This window comes from Malurus melanocephalus, unplaced genomic scaffold (assembly GCF_030028575.1).
Source record: "Malurus melanocephalus ecotype Western Australia unplaced genomic scaffold, MMel_1.1 scaffold_667, whole genome shotgun sequence".
Taxonomy (NCBI): domain Eukaryota; kingdom Metazoa; phylum Chordata; class Aves; order Passeriformes; family Maluridae; genus Malurus; species Malurus melanocephalus.
Window position 1 is genome coordinate 180023 of NW_026623899.1, and position 23644 is coordinate 203666.

General features: G+C 40.3%; 1 protein-coding gene across 1 annotated transcript in view; it reads left to right on the plus strand.

Moving 5' to 3' along the window:
- MNAT1 (MNAT1 component of CDK activating kinase) overlaps window positions 1-23644 on the plus strand; it is a 114573-nt gene that overhangs the window by 50411 nt on the left and 40518 nt on the right. Inside the window, exon 6 of the mRNA XM_057383855.1 lies at window positions 1914-2039. Within this exon, the coding sequence (XP_057239838.1) occupies window positions 1914-2039 (126 nt within the window). The remainder of the gene's footprint in view (window positions 1-1913; window positions 2040-23644) is intronic.

Here is a 23644-nt window from a genome sequence, read left to right on the forward strand (position 1 = left end):
ACTGTGGCATAGCTTGGAGTCAGGCAAAGGCGTTAAAGACATCATATTCACACTTTTACCAGAACCTCAAGGCTTTTGAGACAATTTTTTTTAGAAATTGTTGCKTATAACCAGCTTTGTTCATAGTGTAGACGCTTTGTTTTCCCATACAGAAAATTGCTGGTGTGGATAAACACAGGGTTGGAACTTCCACGTGTGTTAATAGTTAACAGAAGGRCTCTGTGCATACTCAAAAGGACAAACAATCAGGATGTGGTGCCTTGCTGGCACGGTGTGGGTTTCCCACAGTTGTGTAATTTGGTTACTGGTCATTGTGTGAGCTCTTGAGAGGTTGGTTAAAGATTGCCTTCCTTGAGTCCTTTATTAGAAATGCAGTGAGCATTTAAGGAATATGAGAGGACAGAAGGAACCAGAGAATGCTTTTTACTCTTCCCTTCTCCCCCAACATGTTAAATCTGGTGACTGAAAGAATTCAACATCCTTAACCTCTGCTGACAGCTGRCAGCACATGCTGCTACATGGTGGTTAGAGATGTACAACACTTGGAACAAGCAGACTCTAAACCAGTGCATTTGTGGCCCAAATTTTCTCCCAGTTGTACAGAAATTAGATGTCTCTTACAACACTTTATGGTTTTAGCATCTTCTCTCCGCTCCTCTTAGTTAGTCACAGAAATGCAAGTAGGAACCTGTACCTTAGTTGTTGTATTTGTGATTCTGGACCAGGTCTTGTCATGGGAGATTTTTCTGCTTTTAACTTGCATTCTAGCAATGAAACAAAGGGAATTGTAACAAAAAATAGAGAGTAAAAAGGACTGGAGAGTGATGGGAAAAATCAGTGTACAATGTGACCATTCTCATGATCACTACAGAAGATTTCTCTAAGTACCATGAAACAGCAAGGCATCTTGTGGCATTAAAAACATCCAACTTCTTACCTTGAACTGAATGATTAAGAAATCACAGCCCTGTTAATAAAGTCTGTTTGGTTTTGTGAGTTGCAAATTCATAGTTCAGTATTTGCTTGGTTCTTTGAAACAGAATTGTATGTGATGTGTGAGTGCCTTAGGAATAAAATACTGTGCTAGAGCAGTTCAAGAAGAATCTGTTTGAACTTCTTCCCTGCTCTCAACTTCATGGTAATTCTAACCAGGAATTCTCCAGGATTTCTCTGTGCATGCAGATAGTGACATTAGTCTCTTAGAAAATTAATTGGCCAATAATTTCCTGACCCTCTCAAGAATGCACTTACATATATGGATGTTAATAATCATTCTGTCCTGAGAGTTCAAGTAATTCATTTGCTTAAMWATTCATTTTACYACTTTATATATRTATATATATRCACAYATATATTTTTAAAAATTGGCTGGCTTCCCTAAAAATAAGTTGCTGAAGGAGAAAATAAATATACTGTTGGTTGCACTTACAATAGTGCCATTGTGCAGTGCAGAGCAAGGATCATTTCCAAACGGCCTCAGGTGAAATCTAATGGGAAACAATTTCAAACTGGTCTGAGTTCATTGGTAGAAAGAATGTGTCTTAGATAAACATCTGATCCAAGTTATACTACTCAGTATTATTCCTTCTSTGATTAAGTTCTAATTTTTTTTAAATTTTAATAAATACAATTGCATTGGCCAGTTGGAATAAGGAGCCTGTTATATTGTCTTTAATGTGGATTCTATAAAAATGGTTGTTTGCAGGTTACTCTGATTTATGAGGGTGCTGCAGCTTTTTCTTATTACTGAAAATGATYGTTTTCTGTAAACTGTTTCTGAGAGAGAGGATACTTGGCATTCTGCTCTTCTAGTGATGGCCTTGCAGTCATAGCTTGCWGTTTTGAAGAATATGCAGTGTTAATTAATAAATGTTTTGGTTTGAGACTCAAATTCGTTCCTCATATGTTTACAGGAGAGCTCTGATCTTCCTGCCTCTCTGCTCTTAGCTCAGCATAAGGACAGATCTACTCAGCTAGAAATGCAACTGGAAAAACCCAAACCCGTCAAACCAGTCACRTTTTCCACTGGCATCAAAATGGTAAGATTTGTTTGTTTGGTTTTTTTAACATTCCTTCAGAAGACCAAGGATTTTCTCTTTCAATATGAAATTCAGAGGTCATTTAAAACTGAGTTACATGTTACATGAAATACCGTTCTCTTCCAATTAAATAAGTAATTAAGAATTTAGTGAAGAATTTCATCATTCTGCTGGTTGGAATATTGACCCCAGAAGGGTCATCAAAATATTTGGAACATTTTCGTTGTGTAGTTGTCAAAAAACAAGCTGTATCTTTCTACCTGTGAAGTTGTGATGTTTTTGAATTATTTTTCTCACTTGCGTTCCAATTCTGGAAGTTGAAATTTTGGAAGCTCAGGAAATGGCTGGGCTTTCTTCAGATTTACTTTGAGCACTGGACCAATCTGTGAGTATGAGACTGACAATCTAGAAAAWGATGCCAAGGTTAAGGACTCCATTTTCATTGTTATTTGGCTCTAGGAAGTATTTTTGTAAATGTGTCACTGTTAGGGTGGCAACTAAAGATCTCTCAAGATTCCTGTTCTATGTTGTGACATGGGACAAGTACACATCAGCCTGTGAAGATAAATGTAAAACTGGGGCTGGGAGCATGAGTTACTGGTCTTCTCTACACCTTAATGGTTTTCTGCTTTTTGTTGTTTTAAATTTCTTAGACATGTTTTCGAATTGATAATGGTAAACTGAATGTCTGGAAAATAACCAACACTCTCTACTGTCTTCAACTAACCAAGAAGTCCGCAAAGCAAAAACCTGTGCCTCAAACTAGTTTTCCATCAGTAATAATTTTATTTTTGCCRTGAATATTTGTGCTGTGTTCATTATCTGTCCAAGTGTTCACAGTGTAGAAGCATTTGCAGCTTATTTTTCCAAAAGCAGTGTCAGTTTCTGCGAAGCTGTTCAGATTATTTTCTTGTTTTCCTCTGATGTAAATTGATCTTCTTCCTATTTCTTTTAAAATCTGACACTCTGGTGGAGATTGATATGCTTTGTGAGATATTTTCTGTCTGTGTAGAAAAGCCAGTGGACAGAAAACTCCTGTTGTTCTGTTTAAAAACTAGTCTGTCTGAGTTAAGGTTTTTAACAATAAAATTAAGGATAGGAGCATTTGAAGTTGGTGGCAGCTATTTATGGAAAACAAGTTGTGTAAAAAAATTTACACCAATAAAATTACAGGGTTTATTTAGAAAGGTGAATGTTTCCTTATTTTCTTTACAGGGTGCTTGATTTAACTATTGCATTACATTTTTCTAGAAAATATATAGAAATTATATTCTACAATATTAACAACATTGATATTCTGCACAATGAATGAATGAACTGGCTAAATTGAAATTTCTAAMGAAGTTGGTTCCATAGCCTGGGAATGTTTCTGTGGGTGTTCTGCTAGGAGGCAGCTCTGTGCTTGGAAGCAGATGTTGAATTTCTGTGGATGATGTGCAAATTGGCAGTTYACAGGGTCGCTTTGACAGGCTGGCCTCATTTGAATGAAATGTGTTTTAATATGGTTAAATGCAAAATGAGAAATAGAAGAGTAAATAACAGGCTCTGGGAAGAGGATCTGGAAGTTTATCTAAGCAAGTAAACCAGTTTGACCCTCAGCCACAGCATGTGTGGGGGCCTTGGGTATGTGAAAAGTCCAGCCATAAATAGGAAAGGATTTCTCTTTCTGAATGCAATATTGGAAAAAGTTGTGGACTGGAGAGTTCTGGTGACGGCATTTTGAGTGCAAAAATCAGAAAGAATGCAGAGAGGAGCTACAAAAGCCCATTCAAAGGCAGAAAGGTTCGCTTTGTGTGCTGCATTCTGCCTCTGGTTGAGGAGAAGGTTAAGATATGAGTCAATTTACAGTAAATGTGTCATTAGCACAGAACATGCCAAATCTGAGCAGTGTAGCAGTACATGTAGCAAGAACCTTGGTTAAACAAATACCATCTAAGAGGAATTGAAGGAATGAGTGAGACCTAAARTTCACACAATGTTCTGCTGGTTAATTGGGCTCACTGTTAAAATTGGTGCTGAAATGCAATGAAATTTCAAATTCTGGGTGTTTTCAGATTAGGATTGGGGTGCATCTTGGAAAGTTACTGTAGTCAAATGCAAATTGCTGGGCTTGGAGCAGAGGTAGTTTTGTGAAAAGCAGCTCTGCTCATTGCACATGATCCATGAAGGCATTTTCTAGTGACAGTGTAAGGTGAATTCCCACCTGGCACTCACCTTAGGACATGMTTGTTTTCCAGGCTGAGTGTTTTTCTAAGAACCCGAGATGCTCAGGCTGCTCATTTTGCGTATGTGTACACGTGAAGTGGGTGGAGATTCTGTTGTGCTCTTTGTTGTTGCTTTGGCTTTGTTCCTCTCCAAACCTTGGGGTTCACATCACTTGTGTTGGTGGCTCTCAGGGGGATACTGAGAACCTTTTAACAAATATAATGCTAACTAATGTTCTATTTGGCTCAACAGTTCTTCAAATTCAGAATATTTCCATGAAAAGTCTGATTTGTGCKCACTGCCAGAGGTTTAGCAGTGCACATTTAATGAATCACTGTGTATGTCCTTCCCCTGTGCTTTTATTTTTTCCTAATAGTTTGACCACTGACCTTTTCTGATGGGTGTTTTCCTCTAATTTTGTTTCAAAAGAAGGGAAGCCAGAGCTAGCTGAGATGGTGGCTAATCCAGAGCTGGTGTTTACACAAAGGCTATAAAAATACTCCAGTTGTGGCAATGCACTGGGTTTTTTTCAGCATGAACATGAGTGTTTTTCCTTGGTCAGAGATGTTCTTCTGCCTGACTGCTAATCAGACATGTTTCTTGGTGTCTGAGTTAGGAGCATGTCCATTCTAGTCTCCTGGGCAATGCTCAAGGAAGTTGACTCATTTAAGATGTCATATTAGTGCTGTGAGTTCCTCTGCTTGCAGGGGGAGGAGGGAATGTCTTTCACTTGTAAGCTAAGCAAGAGCATCCCCTATAGCATGAGAGACAATTAGCTCATGGGGACAGGGTCCCCTTCACTTTTCCTTTTGTGAAATTCTTTTTTTTCTCCTCCTTTCAAGTGGAAGCAGTTTTTTCTCTGTCTGCTCTTTTTCAGTAAATTCTACCTCTGCACAAAGATTATGTTCCGAATCAATCAAGTTGATTCACCTCTGTGAGTGTCAGGCTTTTCTCCTTATCATGCTCATCACATTAAGAAACATACTTTCRGCACATGTGAATATTTAAAATAAACTTATTAAATCTAATCTGAAATCAGTTTAAAGCTGCAAAAGAAACTGTAGCACTCTTCATTGTTGCAGTAGTGCTAAAACTGTTTCCTGTGAATTGTGGTGCTTCGATTTTMGTAGCTGTCAAAAAGAGCAAAGTTTGTCAGAAATGAATGATGTTTCCAACATTTCTAGGGCTGGTCAGGGGGTACAAAGCAAATATAATGTCTGGCAAGAGAATCTTTCATGTGTTTCTTGCTGAATGTAGTGACCATTTCTGGTTGTGAGGTAGCTTTAATGTGAAGCTCATTTTAAAGTGTAAAAGAGATATTTGTGTGTATTGCAGGCAAATGGCAGTTTGCAAGTGCAACAGGAATTAATTGTGTTACATGAATTTAGTTTCCTTTTTATGTCTCTGGTGTTTACAGAACTGTAGAAGACATTTCTAGGTCTGTGCTTTGCCTCACCAATGTGGTTAAAAATGCACTGAAGTGTGGATGTGTTTAACTCCTGTTTAATTCAGCAAACTGGGAACATGGARCCTTTGAGTCTGTGGCCCAGCTATTTCCATGTTTGTAGAAAATCTGAGTGCCTTAGACTGGCTCAGCTCATGCCCTCTCCAGCACATTTCAGACTGTGTGCCTGTCCCTTTTCTGTTCCTTCCAGTYCTGTAATGTTTCTTTTCTTCCTTCYCCCAGCCTCCCAGCACACTTAGCCTCTAGTGAGGGTATTTTTGGTGTAATCTCATGTAGTTAAAAACTTAATTAACTCTAATTGGATTGCTCAAAAATGCAGGAAAACAACAGAGGTGTCCCCTGGCCTGCTCCTGCTTGGGAGGAGTTTGCCTTCTTACATTTTACACCCAAATACCTCAGAATTAATATAATGCATCATTGACCTTTCAATTCCTGTCATGGTTTCTGTTTTATTACTTAATAGCAGTGGGAATATTTATTAATAGAACTATTAGTGCAGAGTGCCATACGTGCTTTGTCATTACCAAGATGGTCCCTACCCCAGTGAATTTGCAGTTTAAGTAGATGTGTCAGGGAGGGAGGGGAACCAGATGCCCGGAGGGGATGTTCTCACCCAGGATTAGACAGCAGAGCAGCGGAAGGAGGAATAGGATCCAGCCCTACTAAATTCCAAACCTYGTGGCTCTTCCGCTGAGCTGGGCTCCATCTCCTGTCAACAGCACCCCTGAATGGCAGCGAATTAAGAGTGAAATATCTGCTTCAGTTACTGCTTCCCTGTCCAAATCACAGCAGCGGTGTTAAATATAACTTTGTGGCTCTGAATATTGCCCAGATTTATTCCAGTTCTTGCAGTTTCAGGTTATTAGGAGCTGGATGCTTGGGAGAGCAGTGTGCAGCCTGGAGCAGCCAGRGCTTGCAGGAGGGAGCAGTCATAGAACCAATATTTCAGAGGAATGGATTTGTGTCAGACACAGGATGTCTAGGACACCTCAGAAATGTGTGTTACCACTAAGCTGCACATAACAAGTGTTAGGGAAGAGATTTTGTGCAGTGTTACACTTGCAATATTATTCTGGTGGGAAATAACRTTCTTATTTTACGTTATGTCGAGCTATTTCTTTTAAAACATTGACCTCATCAGCTCAGGTCAAATTAACTGTTCTTTATTATTGCCTTTTCCTGCAATATTGCTTCCTGTGCAAACAACTGCTCAGCGGCTGCTCCTGKTTTTCAGTCTGTTTGTTTTATAGCTTGTGGAGCAATTATCCAAAATCCTGTTCCAAACTCAAAAAAGTCTGTCAAAATACCTTTTTAATCAATTGTGCTCCTTCAGAGTTGCTTAGACATACGCCAGGTACTCTGAGGTAAGTGAGGTGCATGTCACACTGTGGTTTAGGCTACAMCTAAACCTCACTTTGCCAATBCTCACTGCTCTGGTTTGGTTGGTTGGTTTGTTGATTTTGGTGCAGTGTGTTTTAGTGTGTATGTGTGGGTTGTGATTTTTTTTTTTTTTTTTTTTTTGAGTGCTTTTAGTTTTTGCCTGAAGTTAAAAAATAAATCAGTCAATGTTTTCTTCACTGTTAGCTCAGCTGGTCAATCTTCAGATTGAAACTTTTCAGATGGAATTGATTTCTTTGAGATGAATGCCAGTTTGAGTTTAATTGGTATTTTGTTTTTAATCTTTGTTTGGCTCATACCATGCACATTTCTCTTTTACAGCTGGGTGGAACATTTCCCTCTTTGCAGCTCTTGCTAGTTTAGAATCACAGCAAAATCAGAGCACTTATTTTCAAGAGTAGCTAGTGTGTTTAGGCATGTAGATCCTTTTGGAATAGACATATTTGTTTGGAGAATGTGCAGATAAAGRTTTAATTTCCAGTGGCACTGAGCATTCTCTGTGCCTGTGTGTGGAGACTATCCCCCACGTCAGGCATGCTGAGCTCGATATCAGTGCCATGAAGGAGAGACCCTTTCCAGAGAAAACCCTGCACTTTCCAGCAGGTCTGTGGATGGAGGAGCTCAGGGAAGCAGCATTCCTGCCAAGCAGCTTCCCTGGAGAGGAGATTCAYGGAGAGGGGGTGCATGTAGCCCAGRGATAAGTGGGATTCTGCAGTTGCTAAGCACCATTTCCTGATTCCTAGTCAAGTGTATATTGCATATTGCTTTAGCATTGAATTTTTGTCATAACAGTGACAGTGTCTTGTTTTTAACAATGAGCAGTGATTTGCTAAGAAGGTTACTATTTCTGAAAAGAAGAAATAAAAAAATTGTTGCTGCTGAATCTCCACTGTCTCTGACCACACATGGATACAGAATTCAAGTACATAAACTGAGGGACACCAAATATGCTGGGTGATGTAAATCAGCTTAGGACTAACATACTGGATTTAAAAAAGTGATCCAGAGTCCTGTGATCAAACTACTGCTTCCTTAAATCTCAGAGGTTTATAAATACAATATGACTGCAACTTCCGAGTAGCATGATGGAGAATGATTAGCAGTAGTAAATACATTTGTCATTCTAAATCTCTAGCCCTCTGTTTAAATAAAGATGTTTTGTTAAGAGTCAAGCACATACATGCCGAGCTGTGCTTTAAGTTTCTGAACTCTGGTTTTGAAGTGTATGCCAGATAAACTTTATTTAAGTGATCTATCATCAGAACACTTCCTGTGCAGTCCAGCCTAAGGACTGAAGTCTAAAACATTAATTGGGTTCTGGCCGTCCTAAGTAATTACTGTTATATCAAAGTGCATAAACATTCGGCACATGATGTTGACTTAATGAATTTTGTTCCTTATGTTAGTAAAAAACATTTCTGGAGAGAAAAAGGCCAAGTAAATGACAGTATTTGTTATTTCTCCTCCCCTCATTTACAGTGATGGCCTTGGAAAAGGAGACTGGATTTTGAAAATGCAGTGYTACATTTCCCCATTCCTCTCTGCAGGATTTTTGTTTGGAATGCCTTAGGAAATATGCTGTAGTTGAAATTAAGCTGTTTGGTGGACAGACGTAATCAGAACTGCCTGACTTGGTTCTGTTTTATGGTTGGGCTCTCTCTGATACTCCTCTGTTAAAATAATATTTGTTCATTTGCTTTAAGGCTCCTTTACATGACTGAAGCAGCACATGTTTATGTACATGTATTAGTATTAATACAAATTAGGCCCATAAGTTTGCACAGCTGTAATGACTGGAATTTAGTAAATGAAGTAGTGCCAACAGTGTTAATTGTACAGGACTGAATGGCATGACCAGTGTGCTTGTTAGTTAAAATGTCTGTAGCCAGCAATGGAGCAGATCTATGCTTTAGCTGTCACTTTCTGGAATGGAGCTGTTCTTGGGGTTTGGGGGTTTTGCTCACTTTATTCTTTTTTTGGTGGGTTGTTTGTGGGTTTGGTTTTGGTTTTAGTTTTTCTGTTTGTTTTGTTTGTGATTTTTACTGTCCTGCTAGACTTCATTTGGAGTTGCCCAAAAGCTTACTTGCATGCCTGGCTCTTCACTGTCAGTTTTCAGAGGTACATCTCTGTTGCATGCAGCGTGTTTTGGTCCTGTGAAAGAACTTTTTTGGGGAAGACTGCTGGAAAGGTTCAGCCAGGTTGTCATCTGCCTCCTTGCCTTGGACAGAGCAGCAGCAACAGGGCTTCAAGCCCTTGTGCAGGATGCCCAAAATTCCATCCCAAGCAGCAGCCAGACCTGCCACTAGCTGAGATAGCACAAAGACACATTGTAGAGTGATCGAARGAAAATGTCATTTAAATCAGCCTGAGATTCTCCTGTTTCTGAGTCTTATAGCTCTGAATATACCATTGCTTGAGTAGGTGTTACTGTGAGCAATAAGGAGTGCTCTGACTGAAAGGAAGAAGGTGGCTGAGAGGAGAGTCCAAAAAAACAGCTGGCAGGGAAATAAAGAATAATAAAAAATTTCTCAATCATTGTTTGTTTTGGAGAGATCATGCTTTAAGCACATGGAAATACTTTACACATTGAGAAGTGCTGACTTCCTACATGCCTTGTGAAGGAACAGCAAATCATTCATATAATGTAAACACATTTATAGATTGTTCCAATATAACTTTTTTCARTGCTGCTGTTCTTTTGAACAAGATACAATTCAGTGCACACATGCTCTTTTGATGCTATRATTTGGCCAAGAGTTGCAAACATCATAAATGTTGAATATTAGAGCTAGTGCTAAATGAACGGTGCAAAGTTATTGAACCACACTTTTAATGCAAGAAGTTGTTAAATAGTGCTGTTTGATGCACTGTTTAAAAGTAAACATGGGAKAAAGTAATGCTGGAGTGAAACAGAAATAGCTTGTCCAAAATTGTAARTATAAGCAGTCTCATTATGTCTTGGTAGAGATGATAACAAAAGAAGGGAGCAGACAAAGTTCCTCTGTGAGGGTGGAGTTTTAAGTCAGAGAAGAATAATTCATAAAATGAGAAGCTTTGGTGCCAAAATTGCAGCGAGTACTTGTGAAATTTTATAACCATGTTACTGGTTGAGGGTCTTGAGATATCATGGGGTTCTTCCCCCCACCATGAGGCAGAGTCAGGGGTACTTCATGGCAGGTACCTGTCTAACCTTTTCTAAAGCTCTCTGGAGATGAGGGCACTGCAGTCCCCTGGCAGCCTCTGGTAGCACTTACTGCCCTTGCTTTTACATTTCAGGGGAAATTCGGTAACATTGTTTTTCTTTGACCTGGTATAGAGGTAATTTTCTACCCAGGTAGGTGCTACAAGTGAGTTGTTCTGTGCCTGTTTATGGGGCCTTCTTATGTCCTTGAAGATGGCTATGCAAAGAGGATTTAATGGAACTAAGTATTTTAGAATTTAGACCTTAAAAAAATAATTCAGGTGCCTTAATTGTCATTTAACAATCAAAACATTGTTTTCTTCTGCAAATGGTTGGTAGACTGTCTCCACTCTTACAGACTGGAAGTGAAAAGACATCAGCTGAGGAGTTTTTAGAAAGGAAAATTCTTTTAAAGAGAGCAGCAAGAACATTTAAAAAACTGGAGTAAGATCAATGAAGAATTTKAAGCCATTTAGGGAAGCTGAAGTAGTACATTTGTATATGTGCACAGAAGTATGTGTGACCTTTCTGCCATGATCCTTTCTTTCTTAGCAGTTGTCTGCTTTCGTGAGAACATCACATGTTTTCCTCTAATCCTTTCTTCTGTTGCTGCTGATCAAAGCAGTYGAGTGTCATTCCTTCATCTTCTCCTTTGTGTACCTGGAGGAGCTCTGGTGACCTGGAATGGCAGCTCTGGGATAATGGCTTTGCAGATGGCTCTGAGTCAGCACTCACCTGRGCTGTGTGTTTTTCTTGCTTTGGGAGACTCTCCTACTGAAGCACATGTGTGCAGACTTATCTCACAGCCTGGTTTGACTCCTGGTTATTACATTTCYCAGTGAATTAGAATCTATTTGTCAGTGTGGAATATGTTGATCTCGCAGCTCTGTTAAAAGATCTCCATATTACTATACTTTCTTCCTTCCCTGTTCTCAGAGCCACCTTCAGACAAATTTTTATAAGCACAGCCTATATTTGCCTTTCCTGATATTCTTGCCAGACTTGGTTATGCAAGGAGTGCCAAGAGGAGGATGAGGGATGGCCACAGTTGGAAGGCAGTTGCTGGAAGAAGTATGGCAGGGAAATCAATAACAAGTGCTGGCAGCAGAATTGGTGCTGTGGTGGAGCGTGGGATCAGGGCTGGTGGGGATCGGGAAGCACAGGGCAGCAGAGGGGATGGATGGAGGAGGAGGATGTGGGGAGTTGGGTGTGAGATGCTTTGGAGAGAACATGGGGGGACATGAGGGGCAAGATTTGGGGCAGAGTTGGCAGAAAGGTGGGAGTGATTTGGAAATAGAGGAGAATTCTGGGACAGGGGGATTTGGGGACCTGGAGATTATGGTGCTCATCCATCACGATCAGYTCCTGTGTAAGAAGCCCCTTCTCCAAGGGCAGCTGGGGGTGGTGTGTGTGTGCTTGTGAGGTTTCAAATGTGACATCCACACACACATAAACATGTTAAACAGAGTTCTGGCTGTAGGCAGGGGTGAACAGCAGGACTTGTTTCCTGCTGAATCTTCTGTTTTGTCCTAGATACACCAGCCTTAGTAATATATTAATTTCCTACAAAGGAAAAATCATCAGTGTGTTGGTGGAGGCTGTGCATGTTTGTGCATGTACCACCTTCCTGCACCTTAACTGCCATGGAAGTGCTCAAAGCCAATAAAAGAATGTTTGCTACATGGTCTCAGAAAAGTCAACTTTAGAGCTTTCAAAGGGCACATTTATAAATCAAAATTTTATTTTAAAATAAAGATGTATTTCAGAGGAGTTCTTGGAAGCCCYAGTTTCAGTAGTCATTACTAGCTAAGGTGCATCTGTATCGTACCAGGATGCTTGCAGAAAGAGATCTTTGGATCAAAGAGACAATGTTTTTTAAGGAGACTTCAGAAGTAGTTTTCTTAAAAAATGTTTGTTCAGGTGCAGAGGCTGGGAGAAGGGAATATTGTTTGAGGCAATYGGTGGTGGGGGAATGTCCCCATGTATATGTTAGGATTGTCAGTCAAGGTGTCTCTGGAAAGGGATATTAACAGCATTGACTATATAGGAAACACAAATTATCTTTGTGAAGAAGTGCCTTGGTCTAAAACTTTGGCTTATTATCTATATTCCTCTTAATATTTTGGGTTTGTTGAGGTTTTTATTTTACGGGTGAAAAACACAGATAATGGGGTTGAAGTGGAGAATTGACTAGTTTAGTTTATTGTTTTATTTTGCCTGAACAGAGTGGTTACACAGGTAACTTCTGTATTTGGGGGAAATGTGAGGCTCRGGTGTAGTTTGTGGCACATTATAGTTTAGCAGAATGTGTGGCAAAGCAGTAAAATCCTCTGCCTCTTGCAAAGTCAGTAATAGCATAGTAATAGGCTGTGTTTTATGCAGGCTTCTTTTTTAAAATATAAGGTACTAAAGAATATTGTGACTACAGAGAAACCTGCTTTGACTCACTKAGACAAATGTGTGCCTTGGTATGGGCAGGAAATGGAAGGACAGAGAGCACATGTGGAACCATCTATCTAAATTAGCTGGATGGGGGCCAGGAGACTGGAACTTGCAACATTTGCCATGATTAGTAGAAAATGAAACTGTGGTTTTGTGTGAGAATAATGATTCTTGTATTATTCTGGGCCAGTGAGGGAGATCCTGCAGGACACAGATGGTGCATTTGAAGGTGGTGTATGTGGAACTGGAGGACTTTGGAAAGGTAAGCAGTTTGGAGGGAGGAACAAATTAAAAAYCGGGGTTGTGCATAGGAGGAAAGCAGCATACATATATTTAGGCCTGAAGCCCATTCTCCTGTTTCATCTCTTGAAAGAGAGGCATAAATAAATAGAGCATCACTCCCTTCTCCAAGGACTAGAGGGAGATCACAGAAATGTGATCCTCCACAAATCAGTCAGAGCAGTGCCCAGTAACCAGGAGCTGCTGGGCTGGGCTGGGCTGGGCTGGGCTGGGCTGGGCTCTGGGGTGCTGACAGGTCTAAAGGGGTGGATGCAGGCACCTGATCCTGCCTGTGTTTGGTACCTGTGCTACTTGTCTGCCATAAAAAAAAAAGCCACATACATCCCAGTTTGTAATGCTTTCCTGTGATAGCCCTTTGGGTTCAGACAAGCAAAGTTTGAGTAATTGATCAGTAAATATTTGAAGAATTTTCTGCCTTTCCGAAGGGGTGGCACTGCCTTGGCCTTGCCTGCATACCAAGCATTCCCCTTCCTGGTTGTTTACAAGAAAACATGATTAAGATTTTCTTTTGTTAYGGGGGAGAGAAAGAAGGCTTGGCTTGAGAGCTGATGGGAAGATGTAGAGGGGATTGCAGTGGAAGCTTCATCCTTTCTTTCACTTCACCCATTTGGTTTCACTTATGTACCTTAATCTGCCACTTATTGGGATGATGCCACATTGAATTCCTGTTTAGGTAGAATCTGAAGCTTAGACAGAATTAGCCCAAGAATTTATCTCATATTAAGTACTTCTAAAATCTGTTTGGAATATGGGGCAAGCCCTTCCTCCCAGCCCTTAAGGTTTAATTTATACTAAAGCCTAATGTTCTATCGGTTTAATTTCATTGATAGTGTTGTGTACAGCATTTGCTTTATGCTGTTTTTTAACCTTTTTGTTGTCTGGTTAGTTAAGCGAATTTAAAATACAAAACTAAACAGATGTRTCCCTTTTAAAGTAATATAAATATTCTTGATGAGTGTTGTACCCATTTAGCTGTTGGTTGCTTTTAAATTGTAACCAGTTTGCACTGTAGGTGCCAGGTATAGCTTTGGCATTGTCTCTGTCATCTAAATGGAAAACCTCTTTATTTATTTTTTTTTTAAGAATCCTGAATAAAATACTGGTAGGATCAGGGTTATTTTGTTTCTCATGAAGACTAAAGCTGCATTTTAGTTTTTATTTGATTTATTTATGAAGAGGCAACACCCATAGCAACTGCAGCATTTCATAGTAGGGAATTTCTACTGTAGGAAGAAATCTCCTTTAGAAATGCAGATAGTTTATCTTTGTTGCTAAATACAGCACTCTATGACCATGCTGGTTTGCCTCCTATTGTCTTCAGTCCATCTCTGCTCCTCGTTAGTAGTCTCAGGCTTAGAAATAGAAGAATGTGCTGTGCTGGAGGTGGCAGAGTTGGAGCTACAGGAGAGAAGTGAATTTAGACAGTAAAAACCACTGCTGCATGTTSTGTTTGGAGAAACCTCTGCCTGCARCTCTGGAGCTGTGAAGGTGCASTCTGGATCTGGGAGAGGTGGGAGGAGAGTGGGTTTTCTTGTATCTTKTGCATAGGGCAGTTTTTGCTGTTGTACATTCTGTTGTCTGGCAGGAAAGGAAGCAGGAAAGCTAAGGAATGGCAGCTGAGACTTTAGGGTAGGGAAGAGAGAACCCCTACCTGCCATGGCCTGTGGATGACAGGGAGAGACACACACAGCAGGTCTTTCTTTTTGCAGTGGGATGGATGTGTGTGTGCATTGKCAATTGTCCGTGACAGCTGACGCTGGGGGGAGGAAGCTTTTGAGGGGAACACAGAGATTTAGATCAGGGAATGTTGCTTCAGTCAAAATGCTTCAGTTCCGGTTAATACCAAGCGACTGCAGCTAGTTGGAACATGATTTTTGGATTGGAATATCARTGCAACTTAGGTTGGGTGTTTTTCCTTCCCTAGCAGGACACATTTTGCTGAAGGATCAATTGGAAAACTGGAAGGAATCAGGATGATGTGAATGACAGGGTTGYTACTCTGACCACTTTGGCAGACTCACTGAGTTTATAAAATCTATCCCTTTCACCATTATTTTATGCTTTTATATTTTCTGATTAATGGAGTCTTGAATTTTTAAAAATTATTTGCATAAGGTCACACAAAGTATTGAGCTAAGGCCTTATGGAGAAYAACTTTGTAAATTCCTACTGCTCTGAAATCTAATTAAAAACCTGCAAACTTCATCATTCATCATTTTACCATAGGAGCRTATTTCTTATGGAGACAGTCTAATATCCTGCAGCAACTTCATGGCATTAAAAAATAATTGATGGACCCTTTTATGGCAATGTGTGTTGCTACAATGTGGAATAATACTTCAGTGTTGTAAGTGAATGGTGTGCTAGGAAACACTAATCCCTAGTGTATAGTCACAGGAAGTATGAATATTACTTATTAATAATAATGTAAAACACCTTCACACACATGCTTTTTTCTGGGCATATCTTTTTGTAAACAGCARCGAATCTTAATTACAGAAAATCGGTGAGAAGCAAGAAAGATTTGTGTAATTAAGATGATCTGTTTATTTAAAAGTCTTCAGAAGTTGTAAGAGTTGGAACTTAGCTGTATGTGAGGGATGAATGTTGTGCAATAATGCCCCTTCATTCCCCTTTCATAATAAATCTCCGCAGAGTATTCATCTAAAGGGCTGGATGCCAGAAAGAACAGGTTCGACTTGTCTGTGAGGATTTACACCACAGTAAAATGCACAACTGCTTTTGTAGAGGTCATTGTGAAGGTCACGGAGCCAGTACGCACYGCTGAATGGGAGCAGCCTGGAACAATGCTGTGAGAGGTTGGACTGCCTGAAATCACTGCCTAAAACCTCATCTGAAATGTWGCAATAAGCTGGGAATCCTTAAAATACACGGATTCAAAGCATGGAGGGTGTTTTGCAAGAAATAAGCGGTCTCTTTTCCAGTAGTTTGCATCTYGTACCCTCTGCTGAATGTGGCTCTGAGCTCAAAAAGCAAGAGTGTGCCCACTTCCTGACAATTAACATGGAAATAACTGRGTGTGTCTAATATAAACACCCTCAAACCGTTAATAATTGCCTCTGTCCAGTTTAAAAACCAYAACGATACTGGATTTAATTATCTGAAATTTGACAGACCTCTTTTTTTACAAATAAGGTCTGAGTTTGGCCATAYGGTCGCTATGTCTTTAAATAAAAGATGATGATCATTTCAAATGGCAACCGGCCATCAGTGGGGTTTAGTGCAGAGATTAATTAGTAAACTTTGGAATGCGCTACAGCAAATGCAGCTGATTGGCAATAGCATGTGGAGCAGCAACTGGTGGAAAGCTGGTGCTGCTGAGCAGCAGAGGTATTTCCAAAAAGACTTAAGGGTGCTGTGATGTGCTGTGCTTTAAATGGCACTGTGCTGATTGCATCAAGCCACCAGTTCTCTGTTCRTGCAGTTTGGTAAATGCACAGATTAAAAGAAATCTGATGTGCATTTGGAAAGAAAGCAAGTTTTCTTGTATTGTTTTGATGAGGTGCACCCCATGAGTAAAGTGATGCCCCTGAACATCACTTTGCAGTGCATTTTATAGTTTCACTTTGACTAGGAAGACAAATGTGAATTGCTAAGACAAGAATTATTCAAAACCACACTGAGGTGAATATGGACAATTCAATGGTTATTGCAGAAAGCTGTTTCTTACAATCCACTTTGTAAAATTATACAGTTTTCAAAGTGTGTGTGTCTGCATGGTTTGTAATTGCTTACTCTCTTCTAAATTTTCAAATGCATGATTAGAGAAATTTGGAAACTTTCTCTGTAAGTTAGCTTTCTAAAGAGGTTTGATCTATTTGGTATGAGTAATGGACCCCATTATGTATAGTCCCTAGTGGGACTATTTTCTYAACTTGTTTRGGCCATGGAATTGGGGYCCAGATAATGAAATTGAGATGATTTATATAATAAATAACTACTCTTTAGATATTACTTTGGAAGCCAGATATGCTTCTTAAAATCTTAATAATACTGTATTAGTCTCCTGATCGTTACCTTCACTTAGAGAGGGATGGTCAAACATCCATGTAAATTGGTAAGAAAGCTCACATCAATGCTGGTAGGTTTTTGCTATGGAAGTGGCTCATGCATGTGGATTATCCTGGTAAAATCCATCTGGCTGCCCGTACCCTGAGTATTGAGCTAAAGCCTGCCCTTGTGGGYTAATGGTATCACTGAAACAGTCACATAAATTTTTGATCTAAACCTTGCGGAGGTGCTTGATCTCCTAAGATACAGATCACCCTGGCTTTGACCCAGAAAAGCCTTGAGCATGTGCTTTGAAATGAAGCAAGCGTGGATTCCTCTCRGTGTAACTCTCAGTTCTGTGGCTTGGTCCTCGCTGCAGTTTGGTCCCCAGGGCCCATCCGTGTGTCGTGGTGCATCTGTCGGTGTCAAACACCTGGGCACAACCTGCTTGTCTTCTGAGCTGCTGGAACAGACCATGCAAGGTTGAGGAGTGGAGCTGGAGTTGTGAGGAGCTGGTTGCTCCTCTGGAGACCTGTTTGTGCAAGCCTCCWCTTCCCAGAGCGTGGTGTTTATTGCCATCGGTAATTGCAGCACAGCAGCGGATGGGCTCAGTTTACCCCATCAGGTTTAGGCTTGCTTGGCTTTGTTGGACTGGACTTGTAGGCCAAAATCCAGGTGAAGGAATCGGAATGCGACTGCTCCTTTGGCTTTGTGGGGCTCTTTGTGTGTTCAGAGCTGGGTATTTTTCTAAGCTGAATCTGGGTCTAAGCCCCAGGTAAGTGTATGATGAAATTTTCTGATGGCAAATAAATTTTTTAGCTTGACGTGCCTCTAAAGAATTCCCATGTGCAAATGGGAATGTGATTGGAGCATTACAGGGTTGTGCAAACATTCTATGATAGTCTTTGTTTAAAACAGTTTAGCTCATACCCTGGATTATTTGAGTCTGGGTGTATCTGTGTGTACACAGAACAGAAACCTCCATGCACACAAAGAGCATCTCATTAAAAACTACGCTATTTGAGCACTGCAATCAGCTAATTACTGAGGTGTGTTTATTTTATTCAAACTGCTGTGTGTATGTACAGTATACACATCCAAGTACATTGCAGAACATGATGAATAATTAAAAGCAAACTGTAGCCCTGAACAGAAGCAAATGTAGTAGGTGTATCCAGTGAAGCATTATCCTGGCCAGGCTGCTGTTTGCTGTGACTCAACTTTTGTATGAATTATGGAATGCTCTTTGTAGCACTTGAGCGTTGCCTCTTAGAATTGGTCTAAATCTGAGATAGAAAATGTTAAACAAAGTCTGAATTTCCTTGACTTGATAGCAAACAGTCGYTGCAGCTCCCTACTTGTGCTAATGCCTGGGACAGAGCAGTGCAGCTGCTGGAGGAGCTGAGCTGGGGGTTAGGTGATTTCGTAAGGTGAGCTGCTTTAGGCTCTGGCAGGCTGTTATTCCTTGTAGGTCTCTTGGTCAGTGCTCTCTGTCCTGGCAATAAATGTTTCAGCAACACAGCAACGGCTGTGAACAGGAGATGGGGGAGAAAAAAGTTGATGAAGTGTCATGTTCTAACTGTGCCCTGAGATTAATGTGGAACTAAAGGAGAAAACATGGTTTTCTAAGTCAACTACCAATTGATAAAAGTTTATGTCCAAAGCTAAGAGCAAGTTATTTAGACTGCTGGTGATTTAAAGGGTGATTTAAATTTGTTTGTTACAGTTTTTTTTTGAAAGCTTTCCATCTTTTGCTGAAAATATAATTTTCCAGGGAGTTATACGTCTTAAATGTCTTTTTTTTTTTTTCTCGTCAAATCTTGGACAATGGAAAATAAACCCCCAAAACCCCACCCTGGATTATTAAACCAAATGTGCCGTGAAAGCTTCTTGAACAGCTTGCCTTGGCACGCTGAAATTAATGTGGTTATAGTCCAGCCATGGTGGTGGTGGGGAAAACAACCTTCCAAACTGTCAGCACTTGGGAAAGGAAACACAAAAACCTATTATTATTCATATGTAGTGTAGAGTTTCTGATTTGCTCCCATTGACTTGAGTGATACGGTATCAGTTACTGCCATGGCTRTAGCGCCAGCTTTGTGTTTCATGTAATGAAGTGGAGCAGCGATGCAGATGCACAGTAGCCCAGTGTGGCTGGATGGATGGCTTCCAGGTAGATGGACACTGGGGCTGGCCGGCTTAGGAGGCAGTTTGCTGTGGTCAGCCAAAAAATCAGCTCTTGCTGGTGAGTCTGGAAGTGTTTGTGCGCTCTGAGTCAGTCTCTATATACGGGGGTGATTGTAGCACTGATTAGGCTGAAAGGGCTTGGCAAATCCKCCTTGTGTGGGAAGCTCAAGTGCAAAAGCTTGCCTAATTTTCTTTATTTAAATCAGTATCTTCCAGCTTGAGGCCTTTTGGAAAGCACATCTAAGCAAACAGTGTTTTAAGTTAACACTGTTGACAATAAAGGGCAGTTTCATTGGAAAAGGGGGTGATTAGGGTTACCTTCAGCCGTGTTACATGTGGAAGGACTCACWTCTCCTGCATACACACATTGTCTTTTGTGAAATTTGTACTTGAAAGATTTAATATCTTAGATTTTGCTTTAAGATCAGCAATTCTTTGAACTTGCAAACAAGAAAGTGTGGATGACTTCAGATATCCATTTGAAGTCTGATTCWGAGGAATGCTTATGTTGATTTTGACCTTAGAATGTGAAGTTTGATTTCTGTCTCAAAACTGCAGTTTTCTAGCGGAAATGTAAATACAGCCTGAACTTTTTTTTAGACACCTTTAAAGTGTGCTCTGTCTCTGAAAGACAGGGACTTCATTCCAGAGRAATATTCCTGGATATTCAAACCTATTTCTCTTCATAAGGCCCCAGATTCAGGAGCTGATCTCTAATCAGCAAAGCTCATTTGCATGTGCTTTTGTTCAGGAGACACCAATCTGTGATGGTTTAGACTTGAGTGTAACATTTTTGGTAATGATGAAGCTTCATAGACTAGACAAGGGTGAAGGGTGGAAGCTGACTGAGATGATTTAGAGTTTTATATAAGCACATAAAGCTGTAAGTTGTCTTGTTGTGTTTGGGTTTGAAAAGCACTTTTTAACTACTTTGACATCTCTCTTTTATTCTCAAACATCTGCTTTAGATTGTTTGCCATAAAAGTGTAAGAATTAATCTTGCCCTCATTTTTGTTATTGCTACCAGAAACCAAACTATTTTTATTACTTCTTGTATAGGGATTTGGATCCTGRGCTATTTTCAGAGTTTAGGAGAAAAGGAGTTTGTATTTTTGCTCCTTTTTTCCCCCTCCCCAAGCTTACAGGTAAAGTTAATTAAATTACAGCTTTTAAGTGCACAGAGATGTTTGGCATGGCGTTTAAAACTGTATAGCAAGCTCTACTGTGCTTTATTTGGTGTGATATTAAGAGTTTTAAGGGGATTCAAATGATCAGCTTATGTTAGTTTGTTTCTCAGAGCAGCAGCTGCCCTGAGCCAGGGTAAGGCATTTGCATCATCTGTGGAGAGCCTGGAACATATTTTACTAATTGGTAATAATATGTGAAATTCAAAGAAATGAAGACCTTCCTAAATGTTTATTCCTTTGATTAACAAATGTTCTTAATGCCTGTTCTCAGGGTTTCCTTCCCTGGGATTGCAGCTTGTTTGTGTTGTTTCCCAAGCAGCAGCCATGGCATGGGATGTCAGTGCRATCCCTGATCTCCAGCACGCTGCCTTTGAGCGATGGCTTTCCCCAKGCTGGCCATTATTAAATGTCAGGGCATTCTGCCTGTGTGGCTTCACCCAGTGCTTGTTCCAGACCATACAGGAGTCTTCCCTTCTACAATGGAAGTGTTGTTTTTAAGGCAAAATTGGCTGTTGTAAGCCTATAGCAGGAAATACCCWGACAGCCTCTCCAACTTGCTCGAAATGCGATGTTTGCGCTGCAGTTGCTTTCACAGCAGTCTCCTCTTTCAGAATCTGTGGCAACACTTGCTCTTATTTATTTGAGTACAAGTGTTTTAGCAAAAGGGCTCACAAAGGAGCCAGTGAACAAGATAAAACAGATGAGGCATCTTTTTATTTTGCAGACAGATAGATAGGATTTTTCAAGGTCTGAGTGAAATTGCCATGTGATTTTATCACTTTTTTTGCTGCCAGCTTCTGTTTTCTTTGAGACTATAGATTTTTCAAGGCAGGAACCATTCCTTTTTCTTTGTGTTAAGACTGCCTTAGACACTTCTGGTTGTTCTTCATGGATTTAGGAAGCTGTAGCCACTGAAACCAGGGCAATGMAGCAGGCCACAGCCATTCCTGGAGGGACTTCTTGCAACTCTGTCAGCRTCAGACAAGGCTTACAAATGGGTTTCTTGGTCCCGTGAAGTTCTGAGAATCCTTTTCAAAGGACTGATAAAATTCAGGTGCCATGGGAAGTAAGTACACACAACTTGATAAGCTGTCATGTGTCTGTGGTTCAGATTTAAGCATCATTTTGATATATCCACTTAAAACATAGATGGAAACTCGCATGGAAAGAAACGAAATCTCTCTGGAAGGATAAAAGAGGATGTTTTGTGCAGATTAAAAATGCAGTTTCTTCTGCCCCAGGGAGTTTTTTTGTTTAGTTTGAGAGAATTAATGTGCATTTTCAAAGTAGTGTGTGTTAACGTTTGCCGTGGGTCCCTTCCTGTCCCGGAACAGTYGGTTCATGTTTACTTGTGCACTCTGCATGCAAATGAAAGAAGGCTAGAAATAAACTACTTCTACTTTAAGTAATAATTTCTAAATATACTGCTAACAGGTTTCAGTTTTCTTTTAAAATGTTGTAGTCAATACAGCCCACAAATATTGTGAAGATGTATCATGTACTGCTAACGTCTGATACTTTCTTAGTTTTTTGCCTTTAGACTTCAGTTTTTTTTAATTCCTTCTTTTTATCTTTTTGCCTGTTTCTAATAATTCACTCTTCCTGTTTTTCTATTCTACTCATGCTTTTCCTTTCATCTGCCTTTATTGACCTTCTCTTAATATTTTATTCTTTTCTTTGTCTCTGTTTCTATAAAAACTTCCTTGCTTTCTCTTGCCAGACGATTATGAACCTTTAGCAGTCCCTCCTTAAAATCTAGCTATTCAAGGAATCTCACTTTATTTCTTCCCTTTATCAGGCAGACATAAGCCATACTGAATGTGATGTTCTGCATCTTTATCAATGTTTATCTGGGTCTAGGCTGGATGCTCAGTAAAGCAGGGAATTTGTCTCTGACTTCTGTACACGCATACACACACACACAGAGTTTCTCATCTTCTACAGTCTGAGGTCAGYTTTCTGTTTGGCTTTGTTATTTTAAGTAGTCTTTAAGATCATCCATCAGACTTCGCATTCCTCAAAAATGATATTTTGGAGCTGTGGCTGTTTGAATGGGGGGAAGCTGCTTTGGAGGATCCCAGGAAAGAGCAGATAGTGGAGTACAGCGATGTGTGATTCTTTATGAGCTGCTGCTCTTCCAATGCAGCAGCTGGTTTTTACAGGTTCCTCTGTTCTCCAGGAAATCCTAAATAATTTTCTTGCACAATAGAAGGATTATATCAGTGTAACAGCTTTACTTCAGCAAAGTGGGAGCACCAGTAGATTCATCTGTGCAAAGACTCAGGTAGTTGTTGCTGGTTGGTGAGCGATGCCTCGTGCTCTGACCTCCCCTGTCAGTGCTGTGCTCATGAAACACAAAGTGGCATTTGTCATTTATTTCTACTTCATGTCCCTTGAAAAATTAGGTCCTTAATGTGTGTATTTAAAACAATGCTATATTAAAGCCTTAAATCCTGTAATTAGATGGCTATTGTTGATAGTTGATACTGTGCTTTGTTGATAGCCAAACCAAAATGACCAAGGCTCCAGAAGTCTGATGGTAGAGATGCAACAAAAGTTTGTTTAGTTCTGCTTATTGCTGTATTACCAACATAGCACACTGGGGATTGGCAAAACAAACTGAACAGAACATGGACTTTAGGTTATCTGTAATGAAACACTTCTCTGAAWATGGGAAGAACCTGTGGCTGTACCCTGAGAAGGGCTGTGTCGAGCCCCTGTGGAAGTAGGAGAAAAAATATGTGTGAGCCAGTAGTGAGGTTTGCAAAAGCAACTGGCATTCCCAGAGTGTCCAAATGTCCCCCAGCAGCCAGCTCATGGCATGGCTATTCCCTGGAGCTGAAAGTGGCCAAACAGGCACTGTGTGCAGAGTAGAGGCCCTGGGGACAGAGCAAAAGGAGCAGAAGAAGTTGAGCCACGTTTGGCACAGTGGCTTGCATAGAAGTGTTTAGGAGCTGAGACTGGGCTAAGAAACCAGTGCTGAAAATGAGGAGTGTGACTTGTAGGCTTATTAGCGACATGAAAATGTTGTTGTGTTTTACTCCTTTGTTCCCAGAAATAACRCTGTCTTGTGTACTGGGCTATCCTTTGAACAGTGGCAGGGATTTTGAAGAAAGCTTGGCAGTTCTTGCCAGAACTCTGGGGTCTCCGCTGAAAACAAGAGAGTGACTTGTTGCAGCAAACATCCAGACTATCCCCTGAATCCTGCCTGGGCTTCAGCAGCCAGTGC